The sequence below is a fragment of the Ceratotherium simum genome, chromosome 4 (assembly GCF_057802395.1).
Source record: "Ceratotherium simum simum isolate JZ-2026a chromosome 4, ASM5780239v1, whole genome shotgun sequence".
NCBI classification, from domain to species: Eukaryota; Metazoa; Chordata; class Mammalia; order Perissodactyla; family Rhinocerotidae; genus Ceratotherium; species Ceratotherium simum.
In genome coordinates this window covers 43,071,324-43,090,191 of record NC_141903.1, presented here as the reverse complement: position 1 = coordinate 43,090,191, position 18,868 = coordinate 43,071,324, and the positions used below count along the sequence as shown (strand labels likewise).

The window sequence follows — 18,868 nt, the reverse complement described above, 5'->3', positions numbered from 1 at the left end:
TTGGGAAAGGTGGGTGAGAGTTATATGGGAACCCTCTGTACTATTTTTGCAACTTTTCTGCAAGTCTAAAATTAATTCAAAATAAAAGTTATAAAAAAGTAAACCCATATGTGCTTAAGCTACTATTAGATATTATTTGTAGCCAAAGGTAATCCTAGTTGATGAACTTAGCTTAGAAATCGTCCAAAAGAAAAAAATACTTGGCTTTTCCAAAATAGGTGAGGGTTTTCGGCTGTGACATGAGAAAAAAGAATGTGAAAACTCACTTAAAACTGCAGAGAGGTTTGAAAACTGTGGTGCCTTCTCTATCGGTACTGCTTTACTGGTATCCAGAAGAGTTGAATTCTTGTATTGCATGTGTTCTAACTTGGGACTCTCCCAATCTAAAAAAGCAGGAAGAAATGGCACAAAACTTTGAACAACAGCACACAAATGGCAGGTTACCTCCCGCCCGCCCCCCGCCCCCCAACTTAGGTCCCCAGCCCATACCAAACTAGGGTAATTGAAGAAGGTTTTGAGTGAGACAGAGAAAAATGAGAAGGATTGATGGTGTCAGTATAGTAAGTAATCTTTGGCCAATTCCAGTGCTCTAACCGGCTTTCTTTCATAGATTTTTGCTCCATAAAGATTACTGATCTAAGGGACAGACAGCATACATGGAGCTGCCTCTCATATTTTATGTATAAGTTAAACCTATGTCCCATTAACTATCATATCACTGAATAGCATACTGCTATCACTTGACGTCATTTTTAAGCTTTCCATTTACTTCCCACGATGGAAGAATGACGCTGTTCTCTCTCACATTCCCTGTCCCCACTTTTCTCACACTTCCCATTGTCCTCATATTATTACATCACATGTTTAGTTAGATCTATATTTAATGTAGACATTATGATAAATTACTATAAAAGGACTATTTACTCTTGTGGTACACTATGACCACCTTTTGTTTTTCCTGGAGTCAATAAAAATCCTTTTTGTTTGTTTAGTTTTCTCGGTATTTTTCATCTATTTAATCCCAAACTCTACCAAATTGTATAAATCCATTCTGTTTATTCCATTCTCTGGTGTTCTGAAGTTTCATAATGCTTTATCTTGATGTTTTTCATCTATTGTGCTAGGCACACTCTGGCCTCTTTAACCCCCAAATCATATTCTTTACCTCTAGAAAATGTTCTTAAATTACATCTTTGATAATTTTCTTCCTGCTGTTTATTTCATTATCTTTTTCTGGAACTCCTATCATTTGATATTGAACATCATATACTGTTCCTCTACTTTAACTTTTTTCCCTCCAAACTTCAATCTTTTTTCTTCATTTTTCCCTCTTTTTTTCTAGGAAATCTCCTCAATCTTATCTTCTAATCCTTTTACTCAGTTTTCCATTCTGCTATTGAATTTAATTTGTTCTCTGAATATTCCCTTTTTAATTGCATCCTGTTCCTATTTAATGGATGTAATATATCTTTTCCTATCTCAGTGAAGATTTTTTTTTCAATATTTTCTGCTCCTTGTCTTTCTATTTCTGCTTGGTTACTTTTACTTTTTACTTTTTAATTTTATTGTGGTAGGAACACTTAACATGAGATCTATCCTCTTAAGTTTGTAAGTGTACAACAGAGTATTGTTAACTACAGGCACAGTGCTGTATGGCAGATCTCTAGAACCTATTCATCTTGCATAACTGAAACTTTGTACTTGTTGAATGGCAACTCCCCATATCCGCCTCTCCCTAGGCCCTGGCAACCAACATTCTACTCTCTACTTCTATGAATTTAACTATTTTAGATATCTCATATAAGTGAAATCATACAGTATTTGTCTTTCTGTAACTGCCTTATTTCACTTAGCATAATGTCCTCAAGGTTCATCTATGTTGTTGCATATGGGCTAACATTCTTGCCCATCTTCCTCTACTTTATATGTGGGATGCCTGCCACAGCATGGCTTGATAAGTGGTGCGTAGGTTCCCGTCCAGGCTCCGAACCTGCAAACCCCGGGCCGCCAAGGCGGAGCGCACAAACTTAACCACTACGCCACCGGGCAGGCCCCAGAATTTCATACTTTTTTAAGGCTGAATAATGTTCCATTCTATGTATATGCCATATTTTCTTTATCTATTCATTCATCGACGGACACTTAGGACGTTGCCACATTTGGCTATTGCATATAATGCTGCAGTGAACATGGGAGTGCAAACATCTCTTTGAGATCCTGATTGCAATTATTTTGCATAAATACCCATAACTAGGATTGCTGGATCATATGATAGTACTATTTTTAATTTTTTGAGGAACCTCCATACTGTTCTCCATAGCAGCTGCACCATTTTACATTCCCATCAATAGTGTACAAGGGCTCCAATTTCTCCCCATCTTTGCCAACACTGATCTTTTTAAATTTTTTCATAATAATCCTAACAGATGTGGGGTGATATCTCATTGTGGTTTTGATTTGCATTTCCCTCATGCTTAGTGATGTTAAGCATCTTTTCATATACTGTTGGCTATTTGTATGTCTTCTTTGGGGAAAAGTCTATTCAAGTCCTTTGCCCATTTTTTAATCAGGTGATTTGGATTTTTTTTCTTCCTATTGAGTTGTAAGAGTTTCCTATATATTTTGGATATTAATCCCTTATCATATATGTGGCTTGCAAATATTTTCTCCCATCCCATAGCTTGCCTTTTCACTCTGTTGATTGTTTTTTTGCTGTGCAGAAGCTTTTTAGTTTTATGTAGACCCACTTGTCTGTTTTTTGCTCTTGCTGCCTGTGCTTTTGGTGTCATAGCCAAGAAACCATTGCCAAGACCAATGGCATGAAGCTTTTCCCCTATGTTTTCTTCTAGGAGTTTTATAGTTTCTGGTCTTACATTTAAGTCAAATCCATTTTCAGTTTATTTTTGTGTATGGTGTAAGGTAAGGGTCCAATATCATTCTTCTGTATGTGGACACCCAGTTTTCCCAACATCATTTGTTAAAGAGACTATTCTTTCCCCGTTGTGTATTCTTGGCACCCATGTCAAAGATCAGGTGACCATATATGCATAGATTTATTTCTGGGCTCTCTATTCTGTTCTACTGCTCTATATGTCTGTCTTTATTGCCAATACCATACTGTTATAATTACTGAAGCTTTGCAATATATTTTGAAATCAAAAAGTGTTTTCTGTCTGGATAGTCTATCCACTGTTGAAAGTGGGGGTATTGAAGTCTCCTACTATTATTGTAGGAGACTATTTCTGCCTGTAGTTCTGTCAGTGTCTGCTTTATATGTTGGGTGCTCTGATGTTGGGAGCATATTTATTTATAATTGTTATAAGTTCCTGAATTGACCATCTTATCATTATATAATGCCCTTCTCTGTCTCTCGTGGTAGTTTTGGACTTAAAGTCTATGTTATCTGGTATAAGTATAGCCACTCCTACTCTCTTTTGGTCACCATTTGCATGGATATCTTTTCCCATCCCTTCACTTTCAGCCTATATGTGTCCTTAAATCTAAATGAGTCTTTTGTAGACAGCAAATAGTTGGATTTTGTTTTTTAATCCATTCAGCCACTCTTTGTCTTTTGATAGGAGAGTTTAATCCATTTATATTTAAAGTAATTATTCATAGGGAAGGACTTACTATTACCATTTTGCTAATTGTTTTCTGTCTGTTTTGTAGTTCTTTGCCCCTCTTTCCTTTCTTGCCATCTCCCTTTGTGTTCCATTGATTTTTTTTTATACCGATATGCTTTGATTTCTTTATATTTTTCTTTTGTGTATCTTTTACAGGTATTTTATTTGTGGTTACCAAGGGGCTTACATAAAACATAGTTTTAACAGTCTATTTGAAGCTGATAACAACTTCAATCATATACAAAAACTCTACACTTTTCCTTCTCCCCCACACACACTTTGTTATTGATGTTACAATTTACGTCTTTTTATATTGTGCATCCATTAACATATTCTTATAGTTATTTTTAATACTTTTGTCTTTTAACTTTTATACTGTAAGTGAGCATAAGTGAGGCCATCTTGTTATGCTAAATGGCCCCAGACCCTCATCTGTGTGACTACTTGCTGCTCCACACGTACTCTAACAAAATTCACATGCTCTCCTGATTTATGGTCTCTGCATATGTACGTACTCCCCGATACCTTGATAAATTAAAAATTTTATTCTATGAGTTTCTCTCCAGGAACAGGCTGACCACAGGTGGGAAATACACCTACAAGTATCTCTCACAGCTGACAGAAGAATGGCACAATAAAAGACCCTGGAGTCCACCATGCCTGAAGGAAACCCCCTCCTAACTGCCCATTTTGCCTATATAACTACCTCAAGATTCTGTAATTTTTGAAGACGTGTTTTTGAGACATTAGTCACTTGTCTTCCAATTTGCTAGCTAATCTAATTTAACTTCCTTTATCGATCCCTAACTTTTTGTGATTAATTGGCTCAGATCGCAGCAAGCAGAGCAAGCCCACTGCTTGGTATCAATACTAGAATTAAAAGTGACATATACCACTGTTATAGTATTAAGTATTATATACTTTCTATATATTTATCAGCAAATTTTACTTTCATATGCTTTTATGTTGCTGTTTAGAGTCCTTTGTTTCAACTTGAAGAACTCCCTTTAGCATTTCTTGTAAGGCAGGTCTAGTGGTGATTAACTCCTTCACTTTTTGTTTGTCTGAGAAAGTCCTTATCTCTTCTTCATTTTTTAAGAACAGATTTGCTGGATATAGTAATCTTGGTTGACAGTTTTTTTCTTCTAGCACTTTGACTAGATCATTCCACTCCCTTCTGGCCTGCAAGGTTTCTGCTGAGAAATCCATAGATAGTCTAATGGGGGTTCCCTTGTACGTATCAAGTCACTTTTCTATTGCTGCTTTCATAATTCTCCCTTTGTCTTTGACTTTGACAACATGATTATGTGTCCCAGTGAGGATTTCTTTGGTTTATCTTATTTGAGGTTCATTGGGCTTTCTAGGTCTGGATGTAACATTTCTTTACCCAGATTTGGAAAACTTTCAACCATTATTTCTGTGAATAAGCTTTCTGATCCTTTCTCTCTCTCTCTCATCTTCCTCTGAAACTCCCATAATGCATATATTGATCTGTTTGATTTTGTCCCATAAGTCTCTCAAGCGTTTTTCACTCTTTTACATTCTTTCTCCTTTTTGCTCCTCTAACTGGATAATTTCAAATGATCTACCTTTGGGTTCACTGATTCCCTCTTCTGCTTGATCTAGTCTGCTGCTGAACTCCTTTACTGAATTTTTCAGTTCAGTTGTTGTATGCCTCAGCTCTGAGATTTCTGTTTGGTTCTTTAAAAAACTTTCTATATCTTTTTTAAAATTGTCACTTTTTTCATGCATTGTTCTCTTGAGCTCACTGAACATCTTTATGACAATTATTTTGAAATCTCTGTCAGGTAATTCATATATCTCCATTTAATTAGGGTCAGTTTCTGGAGCTTTATCTTACTCCTTTTTTTGGACCATGTTTCCTTGTTTCTTCTTTTTCTTTGATTCTTTGTTTTGGTATCTGCACACTAGAAAAAACAGCCACCTCTCCCAGTCTTCACGGACTGGCCTCGTACAGAAGACCCTACCAATCACCCCAACCAGAGCTTAAGGGATCCTCTCAAACCTTCTTGTTAGTCCAAATCACCATCTTTGTTCTAGTGGCCACCAAGCATCTATAGTATACCAGGCCCCATCAGTGCTCTGAGATAGGTGAGACAGAAGCCATCCCCTTGAGCAGCCCCTGGAAATGTTGGAATGTTGGACACATGATCCAACTCTTTCCCTCCCCAGAAAGAAGTGGGATCTAGTGAATGCTTGCATTCTAGACCAAACTTCTATCTTTGTTCTTAGCACCCATCAGGCTTCTAGAGTATGTCAGGTCCCATCAGCACTCTAAAGATACGTAAGACAGTATCCAATCCTTTGGGAAGCTCCCAGAAAACTTAGAACATTTCATGCCTGGTTCAGTCCTTTCCTTCCCTCCCCAGGGAGAAGCTGGGAACTAGGGTTTTTCTGCCAATTGTATGGCACTGTGCTGGGGGTAGTGATGGTAGTGAGAAGGTGTCTTGAATTTTCCTACTGGCTTTCGTGTGGCTGGTCTCATGCTTGCCTGGGGTGCAGGAGCCCCTCAACTAGTTTTTAGATTTCTCACAAAGGGAATTAGTCTGTGCATTGCTGTTAAATTAGTGTGTCTATAGGGGAAGGAGGGGCCAGGGCTTCCTATTTAACACCTTGCTGATATAACTTCCATATTTTGCTTTGTTTTGATCTCTATGTTTTATGTTAGAGGGTTTCCTCAGAAGTCTGGTGATCCTTGGCTCTCTGCTTATATTTAAGAAGGAGCTCTAAAAGGCCAAGTGGAATCTCTATAGCCTAGCTGGGGCTTGTCACATAGTTGGCTTCACTGTAGGGTGTTCTGTCAGTTTCATCGAAGGACTATTGAGGTCAGTATCTTTAAATATTTTCTTTAGAGTTGCTCAGACTTCTCATGAAAGAATCTTCCAGTCTTCTGCCTAGAAGGTTCAAGTCTGGGTACTAGTATTCTGAAAGCTGAACAGGGAAATGGGCTATTGGGTTGGGATGGGAATAGGCATTGGGTGAGCAGGTCTCACAATTTAGAATGTACGTTTTCATTTAATTACCCCTCGTCTGCGTTCAGTATAGTATCTGAAACAGTCGACTTTTTCTGCATAATAAATAACTCCAACATCTCAGTGGCATAAAATAAAAGCATTTATCTCTTATTCCCATATTTACTGGTTGGCTCTGCTTCAGATTACAGGCCTGCTGATCAGCAGGGGCAGCTCCCTGCAGTTTGCAGGTTGCCTGGGGTTGTTCTGCTCTGCATCTTTCATTCTGCAGTCCCATAGGAGAGGCAGAAGCTAATTAGGATATATTCTTATCATGATGGCAAAAGTGTAAGAGGACAAGCCTAACCATTTAAGCATATTTCAAAGGTTTGCATATGTTTCATTCACTGATATCCTACTGCCCAAAGCAAGTCACGTGGCCAACCCCAAAGCTAAAGAGTGAGAGAGTATACTCCACCCACTAGGAGGTTATGGCAAGAGTGTGGATATATAACATTACTACAGGGGAATGAGTAATTGGGACTAACATTTCAAAATACCACAGTATCCCTGCTCTTAACAGTGCCTAGTATCTTCCAGTCCAGAGTCCTTCTGTTTCAAAACATCCCAAAGAATAAATCTCTAGGCTCCAATTGAGTAGGAAAGGAGTAATCACCACATCTTTCACATTTCAGACATATCTTTTTACAAGTGTTTGGTGCAGCCAAACTGCGAGCTTTTCTGGGATACCATAGTACAAACTAGCTTGTTTCTGGTGTATTCCCATTGTTGACTTAGGACTCAGCTTTCTCAAGTCTGCTTTATCAGACCATTTGCTCTCTAGCTTTCCAAACTTTATGCTTTATTCTTTCCAACGCTCTTTACCCTTATGTTTTTGTGTCTTAAAAAACGCCATTTTTTGCCACTGCAAAAAGTTGTGGAGGAAGGCATGTGTTCAGTCTGCTATCATTAACAAAGGCTCTTAATTACATGTATAGTCAACGTAAATAACTGGTAATTTGTAGAGAAAATTCAAGCAGGGACATGGCCTAATTAACATTTAGCTTATTTACTGAAAAGTAGGAGAAGTACAGGAAATAAAAGATAGACCATAGTTCAAGAGAACAAGTATACATTCATTATGTGCAAAATTGCTTAATAATTGGATATGTGCTACATGTAAATGTTAATCTCTTCATTCTTTCCTGATCTGAGGGCTTTTGATCTATAGTCCTATGCGATTGAGCATGGAACATAGTGGATAGGGGGCAAGGGAAAAAGATTTTGGTGAGGAAGACAAGTACGCCTTCTCAAAAACAACATTATTCATTGGAGGATTTGTGGACAAAGGAACAATTTCTTAAGGTTGAAATTATTTTCTCACCTAAATAATCTGATCCTCTGAAGAGTTCAGGTGATGGAAAGCTACTTAAACTCTCTTCAAAACTCCTGTTTTCTGTGTAAGAGTCTGTGATTGAACAGCTCAGAAGAGAACTAGAAATACCATGCTGCAAACTTAGTCCTGTAGAATAAGCAAACAAACAAAAAAGGTAAAATGTTTCAATAGTAAACAGACTAAAAATCCTAAGAATTCAAATTTGTAGAAATGTATATGCAATTGTACACTAAGACTGTAAAATTACTTCCACATACAACTGAAAAGGCATACTATTGTATACCACTTAAATTTCAAGCTTAGAAAAGAATCTTGTTTTTGATGTACAGAAAATGCATTATAATCCTTTCCATTGTTTTTAAAATTTTTATAACTTATTCCTTCCCTATTTTGGTTCAGTTGTGATTCTTGACTCAAAAATGCAAGTTTTATATATAAGTAACCCACTAATTGTAAGCTAACTAACTGAGGAGAAGAAAGAGTGATTCTAGTTACTCCATTTAAAAAACAATGAGCCTAAACATTGACAAATAGATAAAGTAACGGAACAGAGAGCCCAGAAATAGACTCACACGCATATGAGCAACTGATTTTTGACCAAGATGCAACGGCAATTGAGTGGAGAAAGGTATTCTTTTAAACAAATTATGCTGGAACAACTGGATATCCATATGTAAAAGCAAAACAAAACAAATATCTTGCACTTATACCTTCCATCATATAAAAAATTAACTCTAAATGGATCATAGACTTAAATGTTAATCCTAAAACTAGAACACTTCTAGAAAAAAAAACAGGAGAAAATCTTCATGACACAGAGTTAGGCAAAGTTTCTTTGATATAACATTAACAAGATGATTCATAAAACAATAGTAATGATAAATTGAACATCAAATTTACGAACTTCTCTTCAAAAGAGACTGTTAATTTACATTCCCATCAACAGTGTACAAGGGTTCCTTTTTCTGCATATCCTCTCCAACACTTGTTATTTCTTGTCTTTTTGGTAATAGCCATTCTAACAGGTGTGAAGTGATATCTCATTGTGGTTTTGATTTGCATTTCCCTAATAATTAGTGATTTTGAACATCTTTTTATGTGCCTGCTGGCCATCTGTATGTCTTCTTTGGAAAAACATTAACATCTTTTTATGTGCCTGCTGGTCACCTGCACGTCTTTTTTGGAAAAACGTCTATTCAGATCTTCTGCCCATTTTTTCAAGCCACAGACTAAAAGAAAACATTTGCAAATGGACTGCAATCCAGAATATAAAGAACTCTGAAAACTCAGTCATAAGAAAACAAACATCTCAATAAGAAAATGGGCAAAATATTTGAACAGAGAATCTCCAACACTCAGAGGTCTTGAAGTCATCCATGTGAAAGTGGACTAGAATGAAGACCTTTCCAATAAAGGATAGGGATAAAACTTAGTACTAAAAGTTAAGAGCCAGAAAGTTTAGTAAGAAAAGGGAAAACATACTCTGCTATACCTATTATCTCCTGCCCTGGAGCTCACTTATGCCTATCTCTGCTCATCTATTAACTACCTGTGACAACTAACTCTTTGTGCTTCCTACATTCACCTTACCACACCTTTCTCTCCCACTCCAACCCTCTCCTTAAAGTTGACAATTGTTTTTTACCTGGCCACCTCCTCCAGCCACCAATGCAATACTTAAAATGATCGACCCAATCTACCATCCTTCTTTACCTCCTCAGACGTCAGAGGTAGATTATCCCTCTAAGTATCTTTGGCTTCCCCTTTTCCAACTGCCCTAGAGTGTTCTGTCCCTATCTTTGCTACTTTTTACTTTTCTAACTCTGTCTTCATCCCTCCCACCCACATGTTGTTGCATCTCTCTTGCATTCCACCTCACAAAATTCCATGAATACCACTCAAAGGAGAGCTATCCTTTCCACCAAACCCCAGAACTTAAGCCAAGTTCAGAAATTAGGAAAGTCCTATACTCACCATCTGGGTAGAATGGTAGAGCAAAGAATAAATAAATGTTCATGACTATATCAGTGGAAGGTTGTTCCTGGTGTCACAAGTTAGAAATGTAAACGCAATTAAAATTACATTTATAGCAAATTATACTATACATTTTTATTTATTTTTTTGTGAGGAGGATTGGCCCTGAGCTAACATCCATCGCCAAACTTCCTCTTTTTGCTTGAGGAAGTCTGGCCCTGAGCTAATATCTGTTCCAATCTTCCTCTCCGTTATATGGGACGCCGCCACAGCATGGCTTGATGAGCGGTGTGTAGGTCCGTGCCCAGGATCTGAACCTGCGAATCCTGGGTCGCTAAAGCAGAGCACACAAACTTAATCACTGTGCCACCGGGCTGGCCCTATACTATACATTTTTAAAAAGTCAAATAGTCCTACAAGGATTATAACAAAAACTGCAATCTCTTGTCTTATACCTCCCCATCATAATTCCCTACTCTCTAGAGACAACTACTTTCAACTCTACTAATTTTTTCTTTTAAAATCCACCTTCATATTTCTAAATTAAATGTATTCAATGATTCTATTATGATTAGACCTTTTACACATCAACTTGATAAATCTAGTAACCAAGGTCATTTATCATATATTTAAACTGCAATTTTAGAAAATACTGATTATAGTTAAATGGTTTATTCTCTCTAAGTAGAGTACAAAACTTATTCAACAAGCATTTGAAACTACATTATGTCCCAATCACAGGATAGAAAGATAAAAGGTACTGCTTATTCTCAATGGCTTTAGAGTCAAGAGGAACAAAAAACAATTAGACTGCTGTTTTGAGTCCTAAGACAGTATATAAAGAGTGCCACAGAACTACTAGGATAGAACTTATCTAGAAAGAGAGAAGAGCAGTCAGGAGAGGCTTCCCAGTAGAGATGGCACCTGAATTTATTTTTCAAGAACAAATAGAAGTTAACCAGGCAAAGAAGGGAGAGGAAGGAGGGAAAAGCATTTGTTGAGCACCTCCCATGTTCTTTTGCACTACATTCTAGGAAATATTCCTCTATTCTATTTTCTAGCTCACTAATTTGATTTTCAGCTGAATTCATTCCAATATTAGGCTCATTTATTGAGTTTTTAAATTGGATGATATTTTGAGTTTCCAGGGACTATAATTGTTTTCTTTATAGCAGCCTGTTATATTATGGATTCAATGGCCTCTTGCCTCTAAAGAGATATTTAAAGTTTTCTGCCATTTCCTCAGGTGTTAGTTCTTCTGTTTGTTGCACTTGTTGCCTCTCTTCCATGGCACTGGTTTTCTTCAAAGGTTTGGCTGTTCCTGGTTGTCTGTTCATATCTCTATTTGAGAATCTCTTTTTGTATGGCAGTGAGTACAAATTCTGAAACAACACCCTACCTCTGGAGATTTTAGAAGAGGGATGAGACATTTGGGGAACTTATGTTCAAGGTGGGGATGTCCTCCTATATTTTATGGGTATTGTAGGTTACATGGGGGCACTGCCCTAATTGTCTGGCTAGTGTCCACACTGGAAGTCTCCTGTATCGGAATTCCCACTTCAGAGAGCCATACTATATCTATATCCTGGGGTTAACAAGCATAAGCATAATCTAGCTCTTTTGCTTTTTTCTCCCTCTGCTATCCTGTGGCAATCTGGAGTTACTTCAGATTCTCCTCTGCTTCTCACTCCAGCCCCAACATTGACCCTCAGGAGCCAATCCCTTAGTTCACTTTGCTTGAGAGTAGTTCCCAGGGTTTTATCCTGGCAGCAGGCACTGATAGCTGCCAGTGTTTCCAATATAAGAAGGGGATCAGGAGAAGGGGGCCAGGTCATGTAGTGCCAGAATGTAGTGCTTAATCTATTACTTTGACAATTCCTTTAGGGTCCCTTCTATTAGAGTTTTTTTGCATTTATTGATGAAGTGTTTCAACTATCTCTAGAACTATTCTTACCTCTGCAGTGGTTTTTCTCTGCTCTTGATATACTCATCAATCCTATCTCGTCTACTTTTAAGAATTCCTCAGTATTTCTGGTGTGTTGATGGCATCCTTTCTTGTTTTCAAAAATAACCTCGATTATACCAATATGTAGATGGTTCACAAATTTCTATCAGCAGCTCTCCATATCCAAGTGCCTATGTGACATTACTACTTAGTCATCTGAAAGGCACCCATACTTAATATATTAAAAACAAAATGTATATGGGGCCGGCCCCATGGCCTAGTGGTCGAGTTTGGCATGCTCCGCTTTGGCAGCCTGGGTTCATGGGTTCGGATCCCAGGCACAGACCTACACCACTTGTCAGCCATGCTGTGGCAGCAACCCACATACAAAACAGAGGAAGACTGGCACAGATGTTAGCTCAGGGACAATCTTCCTCAAGCAAAAAGAGGAAGACTGGCAACAGGTGTTAGCTTAGGGCCAATCTTCCTCACACACACACAAAAAAATTACGATCTTTCCCTCAACCAAGATTTTTTTCAGTGATTGGTACCACCTTATACCCAGTTATATAAACCAGAAACAGGTGTCATTTTTAATATCTCCATCTCCTTCACTCTTCATTTGCCAAATTGTGTCAATTTCACTTCCTAAAATAGCCATCAGATATGCCCACTTCTTTCCATTTCCGATGTCATCCCTTAGTACAAAGTGCCATCATTTCTCCCCTAAACTACTGCAATAACCTCCTAACTAGTCTGTTTGCATCCACTCCTGCTTCTTTCCATATTGTAGTTAAAGTGATCCTATCATTCTCTATTTAAAAGACTTCAGTGGCTTCCTGCTGCTCCAAAGATAAACATCAATATCTTTGACATGGCCTACAAGGCTATGCAAGGCCTCTGTCTGTCCAACCTGTCTTATTATCACATTTCCTCTTCTTCTCTGTACTACAGCCACACTGGCCTTTTTTCAGTTCATTGAACACATAATGCTCAGTCCCACTCTGCACATGCTATTCCCTCTGCCTGGATTGCTCTTTACTCATTTCTTTGCATAGCTAATTTACAGTCTTCTTCAGATCTCAATTAAATTGCCATTCTTTCATGGAAGCCTTCCCTAATCTCTCCAACTAAACTCAATTAGTTACACTCAAGTCAATCTCTCTTTTGTAGCATTTATCACAATTGTAATTTACTGGTGTGTGCTTGAAGGCTTTGAGGATGAGGTCCAGAGCACAGGCAGAAGGATTCACCTTGGACTAGGAAAAAGACATCTCTTCCACTGAGTTGGGAAGATGCGGCAGAGATACAAATGGATGCTTATGTTTGTAAGAAAGAAAGCTGAGGGAGTTCACATCTAACAGTCTTACCTGATACTAGTTCACTATTTGATGAACTACTGTCAATCTGGAGGTCATCAGGCACTGACTCCTATGTGAAATAAGAATTAAAGATACAGCACAAATTATGAGATTGAATATTTTTATATTATAATTTATATCACATTGATTTGGTTATTTTGAAAATGAAAAACTAATGTCGACTTTGTATATCAGTTTCATATGTATAACAAATTCTTTCAGCTTACTGATCACAGATGTAATCATATTTAATATTAAATCTAAAAATAAAAATTAAAGTATAATATTGTGGACATATCTAGGGAGTCAACAATATACTAGTCAACTAACTACTGTGGGATAAACCAGCAACTACAAGATAAAGGTGAATATTTTTCTGATCCCCTAGGTAGGAAGGGCTTTCTTCCCTCTAAATATGAAAGGAAAATAAATCAAAAGAAAAGATTGACAGTGAATTCTAAATACGAGAAATAAAATTAAAGGCAAACAAATATGAAAATATTTGTTATATATGTGTGTGTAAAAGTATAACTATCTTCAGTATATAATGAATAAGTATTTCATACACAAAAAAGAAACACAAGTGGTCAATGAAATGAGGGAAAAAAGCATCACCTTTACTAGCATTCGAAAGAAATAGAAAGTGAAACGTGCCACTTTCCACCTACCAAATATCAAATATGTATATTTTTTAAGTTTCAGGCCAAGATTCATATTGGCCAATTTGGCAACATGAATCAAAAATTTTAAACATGATCCAACCTTCGACCCGCTGCAAAGTATTTGTCTTAGGATAACAATTTGAGGTACACAAAAAACTTCTGTAGTAGGATCTCCACTGATATCTACAACAGCAAAACATTGGAAACAATCTCAATCCTCCAACCACAGGAAAATAGTTATACAAATCACAGTATATCTATCTATAAGACAAAGCACTACACAGACACTAAAAAACATATTTTTGAAGAATATTTAATGTTAGAGGAATATACAGTAAGATAATTTGTAAAATTTTAAAAAGGCACAGAAAAAAGTAACGGAAAGAAATATACAAAAATTAGAAGAAACTGTTTAAATGCTTTTTTTCAAATAGTCCGAATCATCTACAAGGAACACTTAACACTGTTAAAATCTAGGGTAAAAGCCTTTTTAAAAAATGCCTTTTGCTGAAACTGCCCTGTTATAGAGGAATATGTAAGTTAAAACACAGTCACAGCAATTTTTAAAATCTGAGTTTCTCCAACATACTGCTATACATCTTTAAAATATTATACAGAATTCATATTAAATACAGTAGATCAAGACGTTATATAATATTCTAATGGTAATGAATCCTCTGTTTCTAGTTGTTAATGGAAAGTCAAATGACAATATATGAAAATGGCTTTAACATGTGTGAGTGCTACCAATCATAAGGGAGTTACTAAGAAACGTTTTACACCTGTCACACAGAAAATTAGCCAGTAACAGATATTTCTCAAATTTTTGTCACAGGAAAGAAAAAATGAAAATGCATGGCTATGAATCTACCACAACCAGCAATTCAAGGCCTTGACTAAAGACACAGCATCAATGTTTATAAAAACACTAGAAAGCTATGTAGTCTCTATTTAACAAAGACCATATTATACTTTCATCTGGAGGTACATCAGGTACTGCTGGTCTCTACACTAAGCGTATCCAAGGACTGACCATAGGAGAAACATACATACACTCAATGGAGCAATCTTCTCATCCTGGGGCTCTTCACTAGTGCTCTTTTCTTGCGGGCTTTTCTCTCCTGTAAGTCTTAACTGAGTGCTAACAAACAAACAACACAATTAGTTTGCATGGTCTGGACTTGGCTCTCCACATCTCTGTTCACTGCTTACACTGTTCAGAATCTGAAAGGTTCTTTGGGGACATCATTAGCAAAAAGGAAGGACCAGAGTGGGTGACTTGTACCAATACCCAACTGAAGCTACAAATGTTTTCTTTGAAGTTTTATGTCACTTGCTTTCAGGTAACTTGACAAGATTTCCTTTTTTTTTTTTTTAAATAAATCTTTCTGAAGTCAAATTTCTAGGTCTATGTTCTGAGAAGAGTGAAATCAGAGTATTCTATTTATTTTGTTCGTTGACTCTTAGAAAGAGAAGCTATCAGCAGAAAATTAAGATTCAAGTTTTTTTTTTTTTTTTTTTTTTGTGAGGAAGATGGGCCCTGAGCTAACATCTGCCAATCTTCCTCTTTTTGCTGAGGAAGACTGGCCCTGGGCTAACATCCATGCTCATCTTCCTCCACTTTATATGGCACGCCGTCACAGCATGGCTTGACAAGCAGTGCGTTGGTGCGCGCCCGGGATCCGAACCGGCGAACCACGGGCTGCGGCGGCAGCGCACGCACTTAACCGCTTGCGCCTGGTCCGGGCCCGTGACTGAAGATTTGAGAAGGAGGCCAGAAGCCATGGGGCTGTTACTCGTGGCTACGCACCTGGGCAGCCCAGAGCAGCCAGCTCCCTGCCCACTCCGCTCCGCTTTCTCCGCAATCTTCCGCAAACCGTGCGCTTTGTCATTTCTTTTCAGGCCTGAGAGAGAGCGACACGTTTCAGGGCAAAAGCCCTGGAGGCCCGCCTGCCGGCCTCAGGGGTCCCTGGGGCCGAGGCACAGCCGCATCCGCCCTCCACGCTCCCCACTCGACGGGGCTTACAGTGGGCAGCGAGCCTTCGGCCTGGACCAAGGCGGGGCTCCGCTAGGTCGGGCGTCGGGGTTAGGTTGAGTCTCTGGCCGGCCTGCTTCTTGTTGGTATAGACCCTTAGCGGCCACATTGCCACCCCACCCTCAGGCCTCAGGGGCCTCTTGGCCCTTGACGGCCTGTCTCGTCGCCTTCCTGAGGAACGGAGCTACAGTTGGCGGGAGTCAGCGTCCGGGGCGGCCTGCGAAGGCTGAGAACACAGAAGCGACAGAAAACCAAAAGGCCTGTAGCGCCCACCTCTGCGCTGGAAGGGAGCCGCTCCCGCCTTTTTATCTCTGCCCAGCCGCGCGGTGGTTTCTGGGAAGACGGAGTAACGGGGCGGCGGCCCCGCCCTCCTGGAGGCACAGCGCTCGGGTACTTGCCGTGGGCCTCGTGGTTTCTGGGCGCTTGGCACAGGCTCCTTCACCTCGTGCTTAAGGGAAGCTTATTGGAAAAGCCCTTTTTCTCGTCCTGGAGGTTGCCTTTTGCTTTTCATTTTCTCATCGGTCTCATGGGCCCAACATGTGCTACTGACGCCTCGGCTGCTCTCCTTATCAACGCTGCGGTAAGGCCGTGGTAATGGAGTTTTAAGACTCTGAGCACAGAGGGTCTAGCTGGGGGTCAGCCTGACTCAGTGCAGGAAGGTCAGAGAGGAACGAAAACACATTAAAGCAGCAGGGAGTATCCTCCTAAGCAATCAATTTCACTTCTCGGGGCCACCAATTTACTGGGGGGCCATGGTACTTGAGAGACGCAGCATTTGAAGATCTTGGCTTCCAGAAGGTTTCTTCTCAAGGACAAGCAGAGTCCCTTAGCCCCTGCCCAGGAGCCACCTCCTGGACATATGGGCAGCCTTGTGGTCAAAGTAGAGACTTCCACAGTGGTTCCTCAGCTAGTGCCCTGGGGCTCAGCTCTTTTGCTCTACCCAGTTGGAGGGACATAGGAATGACCTCCCTTGGTAAGGAATTTAAAAAATAATTAATATATAATTCAATATATAATCATTTATTTAATTTATTTATATAATTAATCATTAAAACATACCTTTGTAAAGAACAGAGGGTAGGCATTCTTAGCTAATTAGATATAATGCTTTGAGTCACTGAATCAATACTTGCTTAGCACCTTACTCTGTTAGGCATTGTGGTAGATCTTGAGGATACAGAGGTGAATTAGAAGTGATCCTTCAGTCAAGAATCTCACAATTTTGTTGTAGTATAAAGCAATTATTTCAACATCCTTTCTTTAGTCACATCCATAATATGTTGGCAGGCAGTCTCTAGTTTATAAGCTAGGTCTCCAGGCTCCCTCTCTCCCTTTGGGGGCTGTTGTGAAAAAAACTTGGGAGTTCTCAAATGACTTTGGGAAGTCTGGGTCCTGGGATGCCCTAGGCCTAGAAATAGAAGAAACATTGAAAAAGGAAAACAACTTAAAGCAAAAGCTCATCTGCCCTTTGGTAGTCCTATCCCTAGAACTCTGTCTTACATACTGAATTACACTCGCTGAAGTGCCATCGAGTAAAGATTTGTGGGAGTTAATGCACAGGGTTTCAAAATGGGAAATAACCTTTGGTATGATTTCTTGAGCCAAAAAGGTCCTTAGAGATGATCTACTTGCCCCCTCATTTTGCGGCAGAGGAAACCACAGCCTAGAAAGGCTCATTATGACAGATGGTTGGCATAGGTGGCACAGATCTCCTGGCATTTGGCCAGTGTGCTTGTCATGCTCCCATTCCTCCTAACATATGGCTGGGAAAGGAATAGGAGGAGCACCGAAAGGAGCTTGAAGCCCTTGGTAGCAAGGTAGAGGAGACTTTGTCTTTTTAAAGCCTTACCTAGAGCCAGCCTGTAAAAGGGGAAGGAAATGTGTTTCCTATGAAAGGGTGAGGTAGGGCAGAGACATCTCAACTCAGTCATTTGTCTCCCCCTACTCCATCTCCAAATACACAAATGCCAGTGCAAGCATTCAGCTATGAGTGTTAAATGGAACTTCTTCCCTTCCCCTGTTGTACTGCTCCTGTATCTAGACTCAGAATTCTGCAGTGTTTCAGTTCACTCATGTGATGGGTTTGACTAGGTGTGGAACAGTCATGGAGGTGCTAACTTCCATGGGAAAACAAATTCCAACTTTCAAAGAGATTTCTGAAGAAAGCTTTTGGAAAACGACCAGTTCATGGGCTTAGGATTCCCTGGAGCCCAGAAATCTTTCTGAACAATATTTTCTTATGGAGTGACCCACTGAGCAGCTTCATTTGTGGTACCATCCATAGGCTTTAGGGTCCAACTGAAAACCAGTTTATTTTTGCTTAGTTGACAAGAGTGGAAAAAATCACAGTGATAGATGAAATGTACCCTCAGGTATTGCAGTCTTAATGCTGTGCAACATATGAAAAAGGGCCAAGGGGTTTTCATTCAGTAGCCATTTCTTGAGCATCCACTGGGGCTACAACCTCAAGCAACTCACAATCTGAGTAGAAGTGGGGCAGAGGGACAACCAGTCAACGGTGTGGGAAGCTTCTCAGAGAAAACGATAGTTGAGCTAAGTTTTAAGAGATGAGGGGATTTAAGGAAAGGGCATTCTATGAAAAGAGGACCGTATATGATATATGGAGGCACAGAAAAGCATGATGCTTTTAGGGCACTACAAAAAGTAGTTGGTATGATTGGAGCCAAGGCTCCATGGGGGAAGGGCAGGAGGAGAGATCCTAGGCCTTGTGTGCTGAACCAGGGAGTCTGAACTTTATCCTGGAAACTATGGGATTTCATTAAAGGAATATTAAGCAGGAGAGTGGCATGACCAGATTTTCAATTTAGAAAGATCACCCTGACTAAAATATGGATGGTGAAATTTGAGGAAGCTGGAGTAGAAACAGGAAGACTAATTAA

At 39.2% G+C, this 18,868-nt stretch overlaps 1 protein-coding gene across 2 annotated transcripts in view; it reads right to left on the bottom strand.

Moving 5' to 3' along the window:
* The window catches only part of MEIKIN (meiotic kinetochore factor), a 104,621-nt gene extending 88,471 nt beyond the window's left edge, over positions 1-16,150 (bottom strand). Inside the window, exons 1-6 of one of the 2 annotated variants that reach the window (XM_087430308.1) lie at positions 15,916-16,150; positions 15,744-15,883; positions 14,987-15,074; positions 13,281-13,341; positions 7,980-8,117; positions 267-383 (exon numbers count right to left, since the gene is read on the bottom strand). In XM_087430308.1, the coding sequence (XP_087286434.1) occupies positions 267-383; positions 7,980-8,117; positions 13,281-13,341; positions 14,987-15,074; positions 15,744-15,883; positions 15,916-16,077 (706 nt within the window). In that variant the 5' untranslated portion in view covers positions 16,078-16,150. The remainder of the gene's footprint in view (positions 1-266; positions 384-7,979; positions 8,118-13,280; positions 13,342-14,986; positions 15,075-15,743; positions 15,884-15,915) is intronic. The other variant, XM_087430307.1, reaches the window with a different exon arrangement.
* Positions 16,151-18,868: the final 2,718 nt, after the last annotated feature.